The sequence below is a fragment of the Ambystoma mexicanum genome, chromosome 7q (assembly GCF_040938575.1).
Source record: "Ambystoma mexicanum isolate Mex_15411 chromosome 7q, UKY_AmexF1_1, whole genome shotgun sequence".
In the NCBI taxonomy this organism is placed as follows: Eukaryota; Metazoa; Chordata; class Amphibia; order Caudata; family Ambystomatidae; genus Ambystoma; species Ambystoma mexicanum.
In genome coordinates, this window is record NC_090941.1 from 853,923,900 (window position 1) to 853,942,840 (window position 18,941).

Below are 18,941 nucleotides of genomic sequence, written 5' to 3' on the forward strand. Positions count from 1 at the left end.
TTCACACGCGTGCGTGCTTCCCATATGTACAGATGGCCTGATGATCCTGCGCAATAGCCGCCTGTCCATGTAAAACCAACACAAAACTGATAACGGACTAAGGTTCTATAAACCTAGCTTCGATCACTAAGCGAAACTATGAAGGCCAATTATGCACATGTATGAAGGGTATTGGGATATATGTGATGTTGCCGAATGAAATTACAGAGAATGCTTTTTTACCGAAAAACTTAACGAAAAAAATATTGAATTGTTTTTCTTTTTTTATTTGGGGGTCCATCTCCCAGTTCCCCCATTTCCCTGTGCTTCTAAACCCTGAACTCCCCACCTCTTTTTAGCCCTTTATCCCACCCCTCCATATACATGTTTATTAAAAATTAAGTATTTTTTCGTTATTATGGTTTTGGTAAAAAAGTCATTCCCTGTTTTCTATTCGCTAAAATTACTGGATACCGATTATTGTGAAGGTAATTCACAGGTTTTATACTATGATGCCTGGCGTCATCAGGAAGGGGGTCGGCCCTCACAGCCTGGTCGGGAGGCCCGCCAGGGGGGTAACCACAGCCAGACCCTCCCTCTTCTGCCAGCATGAGTCTTTGTAGTACAAGCTTGTCTCACACCATGCCGCCTACACCGGAGGCGCATCAGGGACACCAATCATGGCCTTGGTGACACTCAACAGAGCAGCTCTCATGTGCTGCATGGTATTCACAGCAAGAGATCAGAGACCTGGACCCGACCGCGTGACAACAATGCTCCAGCTGTCTTCACCATGCAACCAGAGACTCAGAACCAGTAGATGGAGAGGGAACTGGCAGCACAAATCCTCAGCGGCTGCAGGCGAAGCAACATCTTTCTGCCTGGCAGTGGCCACAGCCGGAAGACAATACTCTAGACCACCAAGGACTAAAGCAAAGGGTACAGCCCCACACACACATTACCCTATGGGATCCAAGACCCAGGTCCCCTAACACAAACCTGGGAATACAGCGTCCGGGGCTGCATCCCTATTCCGTGGCGGGCTTGTGCAGCAAAAGAGGGCAAGGCTTAGCTCATTATTTGTAAACTTTGTGGATTGTAACACCTCCTTGGTGGGGAAGATTGGCCAGGAACAGGAGCACAATCAGAGAAGAGGGACGGGGTTAAAAGCCAACCCAGGAAAAAGGAAATTGTTCAGGTGAGATCAGAGGAGGAGGAGGGGCAGACAAAGAGACCAGCAGAGCAAGAAAGGAGTAGTGGACTGTGGAGGCGTTTTTTGGAGAAAGTGAGGCATTGGATAGTGAGTGCAAGTGATACTGCAGTATGAGTGTGGATAATAGTGTGGCAAGTGTGATTATGAAGCTTTGTGTAAGGAGTAATTGTGAAGTGGCTGAAAGGAGAGTGTTTAAGTAGTTGGAGTGGTGGAGTGATAGTTGTATTGTGGAGGGAGGGGCTTGTAGTGTAGAGGAGATAGTTGGAGTGCGGAGGACAGAGGGTTAACATCACAGGGTGGAGGTGTGACCTAGAAAGTGTGAACGGGACAGAGAAGAGGGTAAAGTAGTGGATAAGGAGTGTGGAGAAGTGAACCTGTAAGGAAACAATTAATCTTCCAGGATTACTGAAAGGCACAATTCCCAGCCACCTTAAACAATTGGATAGAGTGCAGACAGTTAGGAAGTCCCTTAGGGATTCTAGTCAGACATTCAGGAATCCATCATATTATAAGGCAGTTTTAGGCAATAGGAGTCAATCATTTACAAGACTGTCTCTCTAAAGTGCCCAGGCTATCTCACTGAGAAACACAGTATCTCCAGAGGCCTACGATCCACCAGGGGTAAGGACATGTGCAGACTTGACCTCCGTCGATGCAGGGGGAAAGAACAAGAAGACAGGCCTACTATGTCTCTGCCACCAGACTTTGGAACCTCCTCCCCGGCAACACCAAACTGCCCCCTCACGTCTACATTTCAGGAAAGAGATGACTACCCATTCAAGGAATGACTCCTCCCTTAGACCTAGGTTCATGCACCCTTCACTCCCCACCTGACCTGTGTCTGAATGATCTGCTGTTTTCTCCTTTGGTTGATTGTAGATCCCTTGCTGCCAAATTGCCCTCCCCTGTTGTTAACTCCTTGCTCCATTGTATCTCTTATTCCCTCACTGTGTTCGTCCACCTATTACTTGTAAAGTGTTCTGTTGCTTCCCGAAGGCCCAGACTCAATGAGTACTCTAATAATAATAATAATAATAATAATAACAGTAATGTAACATTGTCATGTAAAGTGTCAGTGAATGACTTTCTATTAGTGACTGACAGAACCAGCGCCTATTCAATCATGACACACCGATTGAACTGCATGGGCCTCGCCCTGCTGCGAAAAATCTCATTCAGGGACCTGGTAGAATTGGGGCCGGCACTGACTGGTGCACAAAAATGTAGGATCAGACAGTGATAAAGAGATAGCTAGCGAAAGAAAGAGAGCGTTTGATGAACACATGCATAGAGCCAATATGCATACATGGAAACATGCCACGTGTCATTTGGGTGATGCTTACCCATTCGCACCCGGAAAGGCAGATTGACCAATCACAATCTGCCTTTCCAAGGCACGATTGTGCCTTCACAACCCACACCGTTGTAAATGAATACAAGTTTTTAAAAAATGGCCACCGCCATAATAGTAGAAAAGGGACTAGGTCCTTTTTCAGATGACACTGGCCATTTTGGAACCTGCTTTCCATGGTGCCAGAGAACCTGTTTTTTTGCTCCGCTTACCCTGTCTCCCTTGCACCTGGCCCGTTCCCACCTCTCTTCTCATCCCCCGCATCTGTTTGAAGTAAATCATTTGTAGTACATCCTCATTCGTAACACGCGTTACATTCGTTTTTTGTTATGCTTAGTTATGTATTAATAACCACATAGGGGACACATTTGCTTTAAAATTCACCACATAGTCCCATTTACTTCCAAATGCACTTGTGGGAAACACCCCCAACTCTACTTAGAGGGGTTGGGCTTGCCCACACAGTTAAAATGGGGGAATTTAAAAAACATTTCCAGGGCCACCCCTACCCAAGGTTTACCTTGCATTAAAGACTCTGGACCCCATGACAAATATTTGCATCAGTGCAAGTGCAATTCGCTCTGGGTCACAGCTTGCTCTTGCGAAAAAAAGAGTTCTTTCAGTGCATATTTACACCAGGGACCAGCACTAGGGAGGAATGCTTTCCTGGTGCAAGCATGCATTTAAAGAATCCGTGTTTTGCACTGAGCAATGTTTGCCCTAGTTGCTCTTAATCTGAAGTGGGGGTGGGGGTTGAGGGGGAGGGGCTGCTGCTTGTAGGTAGGTGGTTCCTGGACATTGGAGCCTAGCTGGATAATGCTTGCTTTCTAGTCTTCTCCTTCTTGCACTTAGTAGCTAATAGATTTGACCATTGTTAATGAACTGATATTCACTAAAAAACACAATTTGCAACATATTCTGCCAAATAAATTCACTCTTGAGTACTACTCGCGTGGTCTATGAAAAAAAGGAATGAAGTGGCATTTCGATTCTCAATGGCTTCTTCCGTTGCACTATTCCCCATCTCTTTCTGTTGCAGAGCTGCCCCCCCTTATCACATCCTCCTTTCAATCTTTGCACTCTCACCCTGGCACCCAGGTACCTATAAATGCATAATGCAAAGAACAGCAGTAAAAGCCACAACTATTGGCATTGCCAGTGCTTGCTTGCTAAACGGATGCCTGGCAAACAGTGTTTGCCCTTAAATAACTCTTACACAATGTCCTGGCTGCCAACACCGTGACTGACTAATGAATGCCTTGGCTTTCTTCAGGTTGTACCAGCTGGTGAAAGTTCTCTATTCGTTTGGGATTTTTGTGACGTATGCCATTCAGTACTATGTCCCAGCAGAGATCATCCTTCCGCCGCTTTTGTCTAAGGTCCAGAAGAAATGGAAGCTGCCCTGTGAACTCTCTGTGAGAGCCCTTTTAGTCGGCATGACCTGTAAGTACCTACCACTTCTTCCAACAATACCACTGTGTCTTCATGACCTGTAAGTACCTAATGCTTCTTCCTAGAATACCACGCTATGACCTGTAAGTACACGCCAGTTCAGCGCATAATACCACTGTGCTATGGTTTAATATGGAGAGCCCGTCGATGCTTTACAAAGTAGAACATGCACAATGAACACACACGTCTGGTGCTATGCATGTTAAATGTGTTAAAGGGACCCTAAATCCAGGACTACTGGTTCCAGAGGGAATTGTCCAATTTGAGCACATTTTTTGGCATCGGAATAGCATTTCTGATCTAATTTCACATGCACTATTTGACCTGACATACTTATTGACCTTATTTATTGTTCGCTTACCTGAAACTGTCCTTTGTTGAAACTGACCTGAAACTGCTAGGAAATTGACTTTATTTGATCTCTTCTACAGTAGACTTCTTTCCATTACACAAATCTTCTAAATTATGAACCAAACAAGGGGTCACACTATCCAAGTAGAATTTATTAAAAAACAGATACTTTTAACATCAAATATATAGTTACTTCAAACATTGTTTTTTCCAGTTTCCGGTTTGTTTTTTCTGTAATACCTATTCACATATCAACATTTTTTGCGTTTCTTTTGTTGTAAAGTTGAAATTGAAAGCCGTGCTCATCAAATAGTCGCTTAAACTCAAGAAATTGAATTTTTCAGCAATCTCTTTTAGCTTCCTAATGTTTATAGTGTGCTTATGAACTTCCACAGCGACTGTTTTGTATGGCTCATTGCTACTGTCAGTCCATTATGCCACCCCTCCAATTTTTTGTTTGTTTTGGGTGACCCAGTTAATATTTCGTTATAACTATTCCAGAGTTCGATCTTTATTTTTGGCAGTTTACGATCAAAACGTGTTTCTACTCCAAGCCAAGTTTCTTCATAATAGTTTAGAAAATTGGCCATTTACACCTTGTTTTGTTTTTAATAAGTGCCATTTACAATTGTTAAGTAGGCTGTAATTACACAATGAATAGATTTCGTATATGATGCTGAAATTCGCTGTCCATGCTATATTCCTTTGCAGTCCATGTTTTTGCATGTTGCGCCGCAATGCCTGCGAGTAATGGAAATAGCACCCCTGTATTTCGAATGTAGGGAAGACATGGTTTATCGCCTTTATTGCAACCTGTTCTTAGTCCATGCTACCATTTTTGTTGTATTTCATGACTCTGGCGAGCCTTCTTTTAATTTTGCGAATACTTCCTGATAGTATTTTTCACTTCTATCAGGCATTAATATGTAAACCAATCGGAAGAATTCGGCATCTACTTCGCCATGTACACTGTGTAGCTGCTTCAATGGCAACATCCAACATCTAATTCTTACTCACTGCTAGTCTCCCCATGTTTGCTCTGTTGCATTAATAATATATCTGCTTTCTTCTGTCTCACTAGCGAAATACATACATTTATCGCCATGCAATGTCATCTTTAATCTGTCTGAAATTTTAATATCTCCGACTTTTTGGGGGATTTTTGGTACTTTAATTCTCTGATATATTACTTGACTTTTTAGTAATTTACTGCAAGGCATCTCACCAGCCAAATGCAGGGGCAGTTGCCCTGGTATTTGCCTTACCTTTCTGTTCTTGCTTTTAGTTTCAAATCACATATTTTCTATTCAACTCTATTTTTGCTAGTTTAGGTTCATGATTATGCTCTCTAGTATAATCTCTATACTCGCCCTTCATCCTCGCTCTTCCTCTACAATCATTTTTTTAATACTCTACACATTTCTACTGTTTATTTTCATTTCTCATTCGTTCCAAATTGTAAATATATCCATTGTGTTTGAGCTGCTCCTTCCCTTTTGTTGAGATTATATAAATTGCCTTTTCCATTTTTTGTAGTTTTGAACTCTCCTACATGAAGAAAATATGAAATCCACCAGTTAGTTTCTCAAATCAAGTTTTAAATTTCCTTTAATTAATTTTGGTAATCTTCTCTAACACTTACCTTACGACACAAATCTGTATATAGTTCTCTTGCTATCTTTAACATCTCAGAGGTTCGAAGTTCACACTTTAGTCACAATTCAGTATGAATTTCAATTACACATATGGATTCTTTTCACTTTTAGAAGTGTCAATTATCAGCGTTAAGTTTCCCATCCGGATTTAGCTACGTTTCTCCTCAGAAGCAGCACCACTCTTATACGTGTACTGTGTTGGTACGTTGCAACCCCCATGTCACTTCCTGAACTGGCTTCTCTTGATATATCACAGTGTAAGACTCCTTTATATGTTTACCCATTCCCGGTACTGTGTTTCTAATATATTATAATGTTTATGCTGCAAATGTTATTACTTCAGGTTTTTCATAACATTGCAGCAGGTACGATCAAGTTGTTCGTTCAGGCATTTTATCTTCAGTAATTTCTGTTGCGGGTAATCTCGTTACGATCAAACAATCCATATCCGTTCCAGAGTGCAAAGAAAAGCACGGGACTGGATTAGACTCAACCATATGGATCATGTTTGATTTTAAATGAACACATGTCTGCCCTCCGGAAGCATGGCAATGTTCTGTTGAGTGCAGTGGAGTAACTTTGCTGAAAATGTTGGGGGGGGGCAGGGGTGGGGTGGTGGGAGGGTGGGGGGTGGCTCTTAGGGATCGTTTCGGCCAAATTGTCCAATAGAATTTGGTTGAATTATAGATTTGACTGCATTCGGTCACCACCATTAGTTCGAAGCCAAAGATACCGAACATGAAGAGCTTGGGTTACGGGGGTGTCCCTCGCTCCCCATGTTTGGTATTTTTTACTTTGGCGGTTGCAGGGTTGTCCTCAGAATTGGTGGCAGGGGACCCAATAAAAAAAAAGAAAAAGGGACTCTGCATCGTCAGATCCGACCCTCGTAAGATGGATGGATCTGACACTGCAGGGTACAGTAGAGGCGGCAGATTTAGAAAAGGTAAGTAGGGGGGTTTATGGGTGTACTGGCGGTTTGGAGGGACATGGGTTTGGTTTTTTTGTACCGAGGTAAAAACATATTTGCAGAAAAAATGACTACGGTCAATTTTGCCGTGATTTTGTATCTCGGTCAAGCAACCTAAATTCTTGAGGGATAACACTAGACTGCTACGCCACAAGAGTGCATTGCTGACGCTCTGTTATAACTTATATAAGACTGGTGGCCTATCTTTAAAATTCAATTGGGCCCCCACACATGTCCAACCAGCCTGCCATGCACTCAGTGACACAACATAACATTCACAAATGTAATTCCAATAGAACATACAAACAATGCATTATTTATCATTCATTCAGATACAAAAGTCAACACATATGCTTGCATACACTCTCACACACAAATGCACCAACACCTCCATTGACATACACTGTGTGCACACAACATTTATATGTACATATACAATAACACATGGAAATAGTGGCGCAACGTCCATTGAGCAGACCAGACTTTATTACCCCCGATCCCTGAAATATTGGGCTAAATTGACTTGACCTAGCTGAACCATAAAGCCATGGCCGAAAGGAACATACTCACTGCAATGTCAGCAATTCCCCTGATTTTTCCTTTCATTCAAAGGCAGAAGCCAACGGTTAATGCAGTGCAGTGGGTGACCAAGTATACTTGGTATCAATTTTTAAATGCCATACATCTACAAACTTGGATTCTGCACAGCACCTTATATGTGTACGTGCTGATAGTTATTTTCTACAAGATTCTGACTGATTAAAATGAAGGTATGTTTTCCTGTGTTCAAATGGCTCCAGGCAGTGGAGTACCAACCGGGAGAGGCGGGGGGGGCTTCCCCCCGTGGCTCTTTTAAGAGCCAGACCGGGACATTTGTCATTGGGATGCCTCTCCCGTTTGGCACATCAAAGAGGGCGCCCAACGGCAAAGGTGTTCTGCTGGCAGGACACTGTGTGCTGAGCAATTCCTGCTCAGCACGCTCATTTTCCTGGCAGCAGGACACCTTACCTGTTCCAAATGGGAGACGTGTCCTGCTGCCAGGACAATGTCCCAAGGAGCTGCGGGCAGCAGAGGGTCCTCAGGTTGCTCTGTATCAACAGAGCATTACAATGTGAGTGCTGATGGGAGGGAGGGGGGTACTATTAGCAGGGACTTTTGTCCCTTCAGAAATGTGAATGGGAGGGAGTGATAAGAAGTGAGAAGGGTGCATAATGTTGCATGCTTTATGAAATAATGACTGGCTTTAAAACCCAAGGGGGATTTGATAGGCTCACATTAATCTACATGGTGCTATTGTGACTTTGCATGCAAAATGGGGAGAATAAAACTAAAGTCATACTCGCATTGCTCAACATATTTCTATGACAATGTATATAGTGCATGGTTAGCGTACTATGAAAGGCTAGTTTATTATGTAATGTGGTTTGCTTCCAAGGCATTGCTACAAATAAGTATTTAAGCACATGATATGTAAAGCAAAATCTTAATAAATATCTATATCAACTGAACCTGGAAAGATGTGCACGGCCGCTTAAATTGTCCACATCCCAGTTTCACCATTTAACCAAGTGTGTGATCCTGAGCAAATCATTTAATCACATTGTGCATTATCTTCAGCTCTGCAAGTGACTCTGATTCACTTCAAAGCTTCTGTTAATGTATCATGGTATTATAATGGAAAAGCCTAATGACTATAGAGTTGCTCCACATATAACAAAAGCGCAATTTAGGTATTTTGCACCACAAAGTTATTTGTCACTTGGCTTATTTATGGCAACCTATTCTAAAGTCACTACCATGGTGCCTCCAAGTATCAAAGACTGATGAAGCGCCTTTGACAATGTCCTTTTCTGTGAAGTCACTTCTGTTGGTGCAATCCATATAATAATTAGGAGGTTTGCATGTATTTTGCTTCAGAGGGCATGGACAGAGCTCTAATAGATGAGTTTCCTGCATCTGGAATGATTCTGCGGTTTTATTTTTGTAGTTCTGTGTTAAAATGCCATCTTCCACTAATGTTACCAAAAAAGTAGATTGGGGTAGGGGGTGGGTGGTTTGCGGGTGCCAAAGAGACCATGTGGATTCCACACATTGCATTTTGTTGCTCACTTCTCGCCCCCACTCTTACAATGCTGGATACTCCCCTGCTTAGATTGGTAAGTGAAGTAGTTTTTGGTGGCCTGTAACCTGAACCATGCCACCCATTTACTAATTTGCACCAAACCGTCCTGAAAAAGTGTCTGCAAACCTCGAAATACTTATTGCCAGTTTGGTGAAGATTATTTTTGGCGGCAGGGGGAAAAGTCATACAGGTCTCCTAAAAGTGTGCTTTTAACAGAAAATTCCATAATGTTCCTTCTGCGCACCTAGAGCAAAAACTGCTTAGCAAAGGTTCACCATGTTTGGAATGCGTATAGCCCCCATATTCATTTCACAGAATTTGCAGAGTACGACAGTTTTGGGTCACAGGTTTTCTCAGCTTGACTCTTTCCACTCGACTTGGGGAGGGCGCACCTTCCGCCAACTTCTTTTTGAAGTTAGGATGCTGGTGCTTTAGTAGTATCTGAAAAGTGTCAAGCCTAATTTTAGAGGCGTTGCAGAGCTGTGGCTTGTCACAGAGAATGCACCATTTGTTATTGCTAGTGCTTCTTCATACCTGGGACCCTAACGTGTATTGTGAGCTCCGCTCACGTTGTCCAAATCTGACATGCTCCCTCACTAGGGTCAGCCCGCAGCCCAGCCCCCCAAAAAACATACACAAACACAATAAAAAAAAGTACCTCTGCTCTACTTTCAAATGCCGCCTGGGCCACGTCTCATGTTGCACCGACCTAACCTCTTCGCACTCACGCACCTCCAGACAGATACCAGCAAGCTGAATGAGCTCCTGTCTGTGTGTCACACAAACACAAAGCCGGAAAGTGATTATATGCGCTGCGGCCCCTGGAAGTGCTGCTGCTAGCATGGCAGCACAGGCGCCGGGCCATGCAACACCCAGTCCAGCACCCTGGCTGATAACTTTGAGTCAGGCCAGCCAGGGTGAGGGTCTGAGCCATGCAGTGCATCCCGCCCTGAATGTGTTGCAGCGCGGCTGTCCGGCATCTCAGCATTATGTAATGAGACAGCGCAAGCCTTGCTGGGCACCCCAGCCGGGCTTGAGCTGTCCAATTACATAATTGATGATTGCGGCCCCCATGCCCTCCTTCCAAAAGTTGGGGGGGACAAAAAGACATGCCACAGAAGTTGGGGGGGGGACAAAACATTCCCCCCTATAATAACACCCATGGTTGAGTGCAATGATAAAAGTATGATAAAAAGAGGCATTTGGTTGATTTTAAGAAGGCAAGACTCTTCCATTAATATTGCCATACTGCTGTTGCCACAGCATTGTGTCCACCATCGAGTAGTAAGTGTAATATGTCATGCCTGTTTTTTGGCTATTTTGAAAGGCCACAATAGTTCCAAAAAATTGATATGTTTTCCTGTTGCCAACATGTGTGGGTATTTCAAACCATTGAATAGTAGACCTCTTGAGATCACCTCCTCTCGTCACCAACATTGTATTATTGTTGTGTCATTTGCACTGCCAGTCAGTGACTTTCTAGGCACACATCCAACCATCTTATTTGTAAAGTAGACAGCTAAGCTTTACAAGGCTAGGCTGAGCCTTGAGCAGGAATGTTTTGAGTGTTAAGGAAGTGGGAGTTTTGCCTGTATGTCTTAGAATCATCCTATAGCATTAAAGATGCTTCTCACAGCAGTGTTCGGGTTAATGAGACTTCATCGTTTTGTTGTTTGGGAGTCTGTCAGAATATGTTGAAATTAAATATACAATCTTCATACTTTGATTAGAAATGAATAGATTCATTGACAGAATCTGTTAATCACATTTGGGGTGGCGGGTCGGGGGGTAGGCCCTTCAACGCAGCCTGCTTCTATATACTACATCCTCTTTGGGCCCATGCCCTATACAAAAATGTTGCCAATCCCAGGATCGCATGGCACCAAAAAATCCAACATTGTGGCCCAAGCACACCATACACCAAGCTCGACAAGCAGGGTTTTCAGTAATCAACGCCTTAGTCTGCTGCAGGAAGGACAGAAACATACATGTGGCACTCTGTCTTGTTGTCCTGTGGACATATGTTGAGATTGCTGACATATGTGCATACGCATGTGAAGGTTTGTATATATGTATGCTGCATTAGAGTGCGCCATTGTGAGACGTATTAACCAGCATCAATATGCAGAATGAGATAGGCAGTGCTATGTGCATGCCGGGTGAGGGGGGGCATGGGGAGGGATGGGAGTAGTGGGGGTCGATCATACATTCTAGACAGAAATATGTTCCTTTTACACCTAGGGACAAACTGTGGTATCTTGTATATGTTGTAATGAGGTTCCAAGCCCTAGAGCTTGGAACCTGGAAGAATGGGGGGGAGGTGTTCATGAGGTGATGGTTGGAAGGTGGAAGGGAAGAGAGAAGGAGCAGAACTGGCAGGCTGTGTTGTCTTGTCTTCTGTTCTGTAAAGACTTAACCTTGTTGCTTTGGGTGCGTGTCTCATCACTTCACAAACATCTGATGATGCTCGTCCTAGTCCATGCTTTTCCGCTCGTCCTAGTCCATGCTTTTCCGCTCGTCCTAGTCCATGCTTTTCCGCTCGTCCTAGTCCATGCTTTTCCGCTCGTCCATGCTTTTCTGCCCGGTTGATCGGTCTGCTTGGTTGAGGAGCACATCAAACAGTTTCAAGCTTGCCACTATGCCTTAATAAGAAGGGCTTGGGGGGGAAGCGGAGGGGCAGTTTCTCAATGGAATTAGCATGACACCATTTGGGTCCCAGCCTTTTGTTTACCAAGCAAATCCGTTCTGGGAGTTTAATTCTGGTCTTTAGTTTACAAAAATGAACTCAAGGAAATGGTAGGAAGGATTTGTAAAAGAAAAAGCCTAGGAATGTAAAAGTGGGGTCCTGGGTTAATTTTTCACCTCGTAAAGGAAAACGCATGCTTTGTTGTCTTATGAAGTGCCTGTCGTCTCTTTATTTCATGGTACTACACATTCAATGTGTATTTCTTGTTTGGAAGTTTAACCAATGTAAGACATACACCTTAAATCCAGCTCTTAACTGCAGGCCATTGTGACAGTGAGCATTCCCTATTGTTGCATTGCATTATTCTGCAACACAAAACATGTAGAACAGATTAGATTTTGGGACTGTTGTGGAACAATCACCTGGGTACCTTGGGCGTTCGAGACTGAGGAGAAAGCGATTATTCGTCTGGGTGAAGGGAGCAGGAATGCTGGGCAGTAATACTCATGGATGTGTAGATGCTTCCTATCGTCCTCACTGTTTCTGAGACGAAAACTAGAATGTTTTTATGTTATTGTGTATTTGTATAGCTCCTCCTGCCATTTGTAATGACGTTTAAGCGCTGTGGGTAGGATGGCATTGGCCCTTCCAAAGAGCGTAGTGTGAGAAGACGAGAGAAAGGGGCATAGACGTGCATGCAGCAGTAATTGTAGTTTAAGGAACTGTTCCGAACTAGTCGGGAAAAGCAAAGTTGTCTAGTATAGATACGTTGAAAGGCGAGGGGTGGATAGTGAAGAGGGGCGGGCTGTATTGCAATGGTACCGACTGTGTGACAGCTGGGCTGAATTTTCCATGGGAGTCATTTGAATCTAGGATTATGAATTTCTTTTTAAGGTACAATTGATTGAAATAATGCTTACCGTTGATGGAACTGTGCGCAATTTGAGCGATAATATTTTTTAGTTTTGGCCCCGTTGGGACCTTTGGCGCCATTGTGTAGTAAATCGATGCACTGGTAGGTATAGGTGAGAGCTTGTTGCTAAAATTCGGATTCAACTCCACAAGCCATGAAAATGAGGGAGGTTTTGGGTTTGGTTGCTTGTGTCCTGCCACATCCGTGGCCTATTTAATATTGGCTTCTTATAGGAAACGGTGTATTTGGTGTTTGGCTGCCAGTGATCTCTTTATCAAATGCCCTCTGGCAAAGACGTGGAATAAATGCCAATCATGGAAGAAAATTAGCCACCACTCAGACCGGGCATGAAAACCTTTAGGAGTACCATACCATGCTAAAGGGGAAATCCACCGCAGGCCTCAATGCCAGGGACAAATAATTATTTCAGGCGCTAAGAAGCTTTGTGAGCAAGCAGAACATGAATGCTCTTTTAGTGATCCTCAACTGGCAATGAAAAAATAAACATTTAGCAAGGCTACAGTTGCTGTGCGTATATTTTTTATTTACAGTGTAATGTTAATTTTCAAACAGAAAGCTAGTCATGAATTGTTTAAATGGAAAGAGGTCTTTGTTTTTATTGTAAATTAAAGCAGCAAAAACTGTTCTGTGTATAAATGGTGATGTCAGCAATGCAATGTTGTGGAAGGCCTCCCTCTGACAGTGCCATTTCTGTGGGGTGGTGCACCTGCTGCCACTGTTCTACTGCACCTCCTCATTCTTTCCCACCCTCCTCTTGCACCCCCAGACATTTACTGTGACCTCCATTTGCTGTCTGAAAGCTGCATTGTTTACTAGGCGTCCGCGTGCCGGCGGGTATAGGTTTAGGTTGGATTGTCCCTTTGACTGGAACAGTTGTCATCGGACGAACTTCCTTCATCTTCTTTCCAACGACTAGGATATCACCTGTCAAGCACCGAAACTGATGTCCTGGATATCCTGGCCCTCTGTCCTGCCTGATTTGCTATCATTGCCCAGAGGTATTCTCTTTGTGAGTACGTTGTTTGATCTACAACCGTTTTCCTTGTTTATGACTAATTTCATGAACCCAACTCCTGATATTGTTTTCTTTGTCTAGGTAGCTGTGTTCCGACTCATATAATCTTCTGGGCAATTCCCCTTCCAATATAGTCCCTTTGTACTATTGGGAGTTGCATTGTCTGGAAGGTTTCTACGGCTACACTACGCGATCAACTGAACCCTGGTATTACCAAGGCGGCGTTTGTGTTATCCTACCTTGGGGGTACGGCAGCGGTCTGGGCAAATCCATTACTGGAACAAGGGAGCCATCTATTGTACGACTGTGATGCTCTCATCTCTGCTATGTCACGTGTCTTTGACACACAATATAAATCCTAAGCCTAAGCCTCGGATTTGGAACTACTCTCTTTACAACAGAAGGACTTGTCTTTGTTGTCCTACCTAGCCAAGTTTAACCAACTGGTGGCGGAGACGGATTGGCCCGAGGCAAAGAAAGGGGCTCTGTTTTACAAAGGGCTTTCAGACTCTCTCAAGGATGTCTTGTCCACTGTCCCAGTGATTCCTACTGGTTTTTCGGAGTTAGTTGATCTAGTACTTCAAATTGATGCCAGGAGAGCAGAACGCAAAGGGGAAAGGAGTCTGGTTCCTTGTCCTACGCCAGTAGCTGCTGATTCGAGCCATGCTACGCCTGAACCTATGCAGATAGGTACCCTTAGGGCTCCGCTCTCGTCTGAGGAAAGAGAGAACCGTAGGAAGAACAATTTGTGTTATTACTGTGGCTCCTCGGAACATTTCCTGAGACAGTGCCCTAGAAAACCACGAAAACAGGGAAACTCCAAAGCTCGGCAATAGAGAGAGCCCCTTTGTCGAGTCCCTTGAATACGGGCTCTGATCTCATGGTTTTGTTTTCCATAACGGTTGATGTTTGCGCTCCTTCCTTAGTTTCTTGTACAGCGGACGCTGTATTGGATTCAGGGGCCACTGGGAATTATGCCGACAGCCAGTTTGTTAAGGATCATGGTATTCCTCTGATTCCCAAGCCTTCTCCTGAACTGGTCAACGCCGTTGACGGCACAACCTTGTTATCTGGTCTGGTTACTGAACAAACGGTGGATCTTTTCATGACTACGTACTCTGGGCATACCGAGACCATAACCTTTGACGTCATTACAGCACCTCAGTTCAAGTTAATCCTTGGGTTGCCCTGGCTAAGGAAACACAATCCGTTAGTGGATTGGGCTAAAGGGACGGTTTCTTTTCATTCTGAATACTGTGCTACTTCTTGTGGGACATCAGGATCCTCATCTGTGGGACCCAGTACACATCTCTTGGAGTCCGCTCTGGTCATCGGAGCAGTCAGGAACTCGGTGTTACCTGGGGAGTACCGAGACTATAAGGACGTATTTGACAAGAGAGGTGCTGAGATTCTACCACCACATCGACAGTATGACTGTCCCATTGATTTGGTTCCTAATGCTGTTATACCATCTGGTCGTGTCTACTCCTTAACCCACAAGGAGGATTTGGTGCTCAAGGAGTATCTGGACAAGTCTTTGGCTTCTGGCTTTATCAGGCCATCGCGTTCTCTGGCGGCATCGCCTCTTTTTTTTGTTCCAAAGAAAGAAGGCGATTTGCGCCCTTGCAATAACTACCGTGCATTGAACGCTGTCACCATCCGTAATCCATACCCAATTCCACTCATCTCGGTTCTTCTAGACCAATTGGGTTCTTCTTCCATCTTCACCAAGTTGGATCTGCGGGGTGCTTATAATTTGGTCAGAATACGGAAGGGTGACGAGTGGAAGACGGCATTTAAAACCAAGTACGGCCTGTATGAGTATCTGGTTATGCCTTTTGGTTTGAGCAATGCCCCGGCTACATTTCAGTACTTTATCAATGATGTTTTCAGTGACTTACTCGACCACTATGTCATTGTATATCTAGATGATATCCTGATCTACTCACCGACCTATGATACCCATGTTCAACACGTTTCCACGGTGCTACAAAGGCTCCGAGACAATCATCTCTATGCTAAACTAGAGAAGTGTATCTTCCATGTCCAACATGTGGAATTCCTGGGATACGATATCACGAACCAAGGAATAGGTATGAGCGATTCCAAAGTAAGGGCTGTGTTGGACTGGCCTGCTCCTACATCTATCAAATCCTTACAGTCTTTTTTAGGGTTTGCGAACTTTTATAGACGTTTCATTCGCTCATTCTCTGAGATTGTTTCTCCTTTGACTGCCCTTACCAGTCCTAAGAATGGGTTCAAGTGGACGGCGGAAGCACAAAGAGCTTTTGACGATCTCAAGATCGCGTTCACCTCTGCGCCAGTCCTCCAGCATCCCGATTCTGTGCAACCCTTCTATGTGGAGGCTGATGCCTCGGATCAAGCGGTTGGGGCGGTGTTGTCACAGTATTGCAAGGACACAGGTTTCCTTCATCCTGTGGCGTTTCATTCCAGGAAGCTTACCAAATATGAAACAAGATACACTGTCACTGAGCGTGAATTATTGTCTGTACGTGATGCATTCAAGGTGTGGCGACATCATCTTCTGGGTACTGCTGTTCCAGTAAAAGTGTACACTGATCATCGCAATCTTCTTGCCATGCAGTCAGTGAAATGCACCACAGCCAGGCATGCCAGGTGGCATGAGTTCTTTTCACAATTCAATTTTCAGATCACGTATCGTCCTGGGGCCCTACATTCCAAGGCAGACGCACTTTCTAGGAGGTATGGGGATGACTTCTCTCCCAAGGATTTTGGTGGTCTGTTGTTACCAAATCAGGTAATATGCTCCTGTACCTTGAAGACTCCATTGAAGGAATCCATTAGGGAATGGGTTTCTGGGAATCCTCCGGAGATTGAGAATTTGAATATGACCATTATTAACTCTATGCCTTATGTTAAAGGTCGTCTGTATCTTCCAGATGTCGACTCCAGACGAACAGCTTTAAGTTGGGGTCGTGATTCTTTGGTTTCAGCCCATTCTGGGGTGCGCAAAACTCTGGAACAACTCAAGAGATGGTGTTGGTGGCCTTCGATGCAGAAAGACATCTCAGATTACATCTCTACCTGCGCTATTTGTGCCCAGTGTAAGTCTTCAACCACGAAACCCGTGGGTTTATTGTTTCCTCTTCCGGTTCCTAGCAAACCATGGACCATGATATCAATGGATTTCATCACGGAACTCCCTTCCATTCGGGGTTTTGACACCATATGGGTGATAATCGATTATTTTTCCAAACTGGCCGTGTTTGTTCCATGTCAGGGTTTGCCTACGGCACCGGTTCTGGCGGATCTGTTTCTTCGCCATGTTTTCCGCCGTTTCGGCCTTCCTGATGTCATAATATCCGACAGAGGCTTGCAGTTCACCTCGCGTTTCTGGAAGCATCTTACTATGTCACTGGGTGTTGATGCAAGGTATTCCACTGCCTATCATCCAGAAACGGACGGTCAAACGGAACGCTTGAATGCCACGCTTGAGCAGTATCTACGCTGTCTAACTATGCAGCATCAGGAATCCTGGTTGTCGGCATTGACGACTGCCGAATTTGCGTACAACAATTCTGTTCATACTTCCACAGGTACTTCTCCTTTCTTTGCCTTGTATGGTTGTCATCCCCGTTCTCTGCCATTGGATCTTCCAGTCTTGTCAGACAATCCTGCGGTCCAAGACAGTCTTAGGGATATTACTTCTCTACACCAACATGTACATTCCCGTTTGAAGGAAGCTCAGGATCGTTCTAAGGAGTACGCCGACCGGCATAGGTCTCCTGCGCCCGATTACCACCCGGGTATGTTGGTCTGGCTTTCCACTAAACATCTCCGTATTCCTATGAGGAGTTGTTTGAAACCCAAATATGTTGGTCCTTATCCTGTCAAGGATGTACTCAATCAGTCTGCAGTGAGACTTGAACTACCGAATACTTGGAAGATCCATCCGGTTTTTCATGTATCTCTACTGAAGCCCTGTTCGGAGGGGACCAGGCTCCCAGTTCGTCCGCCTCCGGTCAAAATACAGGGGGAGGAGAAGTATGAGGTGAAGGCTATTCTAGACACTAAGGTTTCCCGAGGGGTTCGTTATTTCCTTATTGACTGGAAGGGTTATGGACCCGAGGACCGTACTTGGGAGCCTGAATCCAATGTACATGCTCCGGTCCTCTTGGCTCGGTTCCTGGCCTCTCGGGGAGTGAGGGCATCTTTGGGGGAGAGGATACTGTCAAGAAATCAGCGTCTGCTCCCCGTCCCATCCAACGTTACGTCAAGACTACACGTTCTACAATTCCAAAACACACGGAACCGAAGCGTTTCCAGAGTATCCGACAACGCTGGGAGTTGCCGTGGAAACGTTGGTTGCCTGAGCACGTTCGTGCACGGTTACGTCATGGCAACGTTCCCCGCAGGGTCACGTGATTAGTTTAAATCTCCGCCCGGCTTTCGGAACGCTGCTTCTGAATTTACTATTTTGGAGCTCTATCTGTGTTCTTGTCTGGCTTGTTGTTCTTGGATCTTGGACCCTGTTTTTGTCTCACGGATTGATATTGAACTTCCCCTAAATCTTGTATTGGATCTACCTGTTTACTCGACCTCGGAACGAACGACCCTTCTTTTGTCTGGCATTTTCTTGATTAGGCGTCTCGGATTATTGCACTTCACGGAACTCTGACTCTCGGAACATTGTTATTTGGACCTTCAAAGTTTATCGGAACTGAAACTCGGATTATTCATGGACATTGTTTACTAGGCGTCCGCGTGCCGGCGGGTATAGGTTTAGGTTGGATTGTCCCTTTGACTGGAACAGTTGTCATCGGACGAACTTCCTTCATCTTCTTTCCAACGACTAGGATATCACCTGTCAAGCACCGAAACTGATGTCCTGGATATCCTGGCCCTCTGTCCTGCCTGATTTGCTATCATTGCCCAGAGGTATTCTCTTCGTGAGTACGTTGTTTGATCTACAACCGTTTTCCTTGTTTATGACTAATTTCATGAACCCAACTCCTGATATTGTGTTCTTTGTCTAGGTAGCTGTGTTCCGACTCATATAATCTTCTGGGCAATTCCCCTTCCAATATAGTCCCTTTGTACTATTGGGAGTTGCATTGTCTGGAAGGTTTCTACCGCTACACTACGCAATCAACTGAACCCTGGTATTACCAAGTTTGGCGTGGGTGGTTCTCACACAACACTAATGCATGAAACCTGTAAGCGCGTAAGAAATG

At 44.5% G+C, this 18,941-nt stretch overlaps 1 protein-coding gene across 2 annotated transcripts in view; it reads left to right on the forward strand.

Annotated features, from left to right (window-relative positions):
• Positions 1–18,941, forward strand: part of SLC36A4 (solute carrier family 36 member 4) — a 1,175,100-nt gene that overhangs the window by 632,187 nt on the left and 523,972 nt on the right. For both annotated transcript variants that reach the window (XM_069639305.1, XM_069639306.1), the window contains one exon: positions 3,817–3,986. In XM_069639305.1, the coding sequence (XP_069495406.1) occupies positions 3,817–3,986 (170 nt within the window). The remainder of the gene's footprint in view (positions 1–3,816; positions 3,987–18,941) is intronic.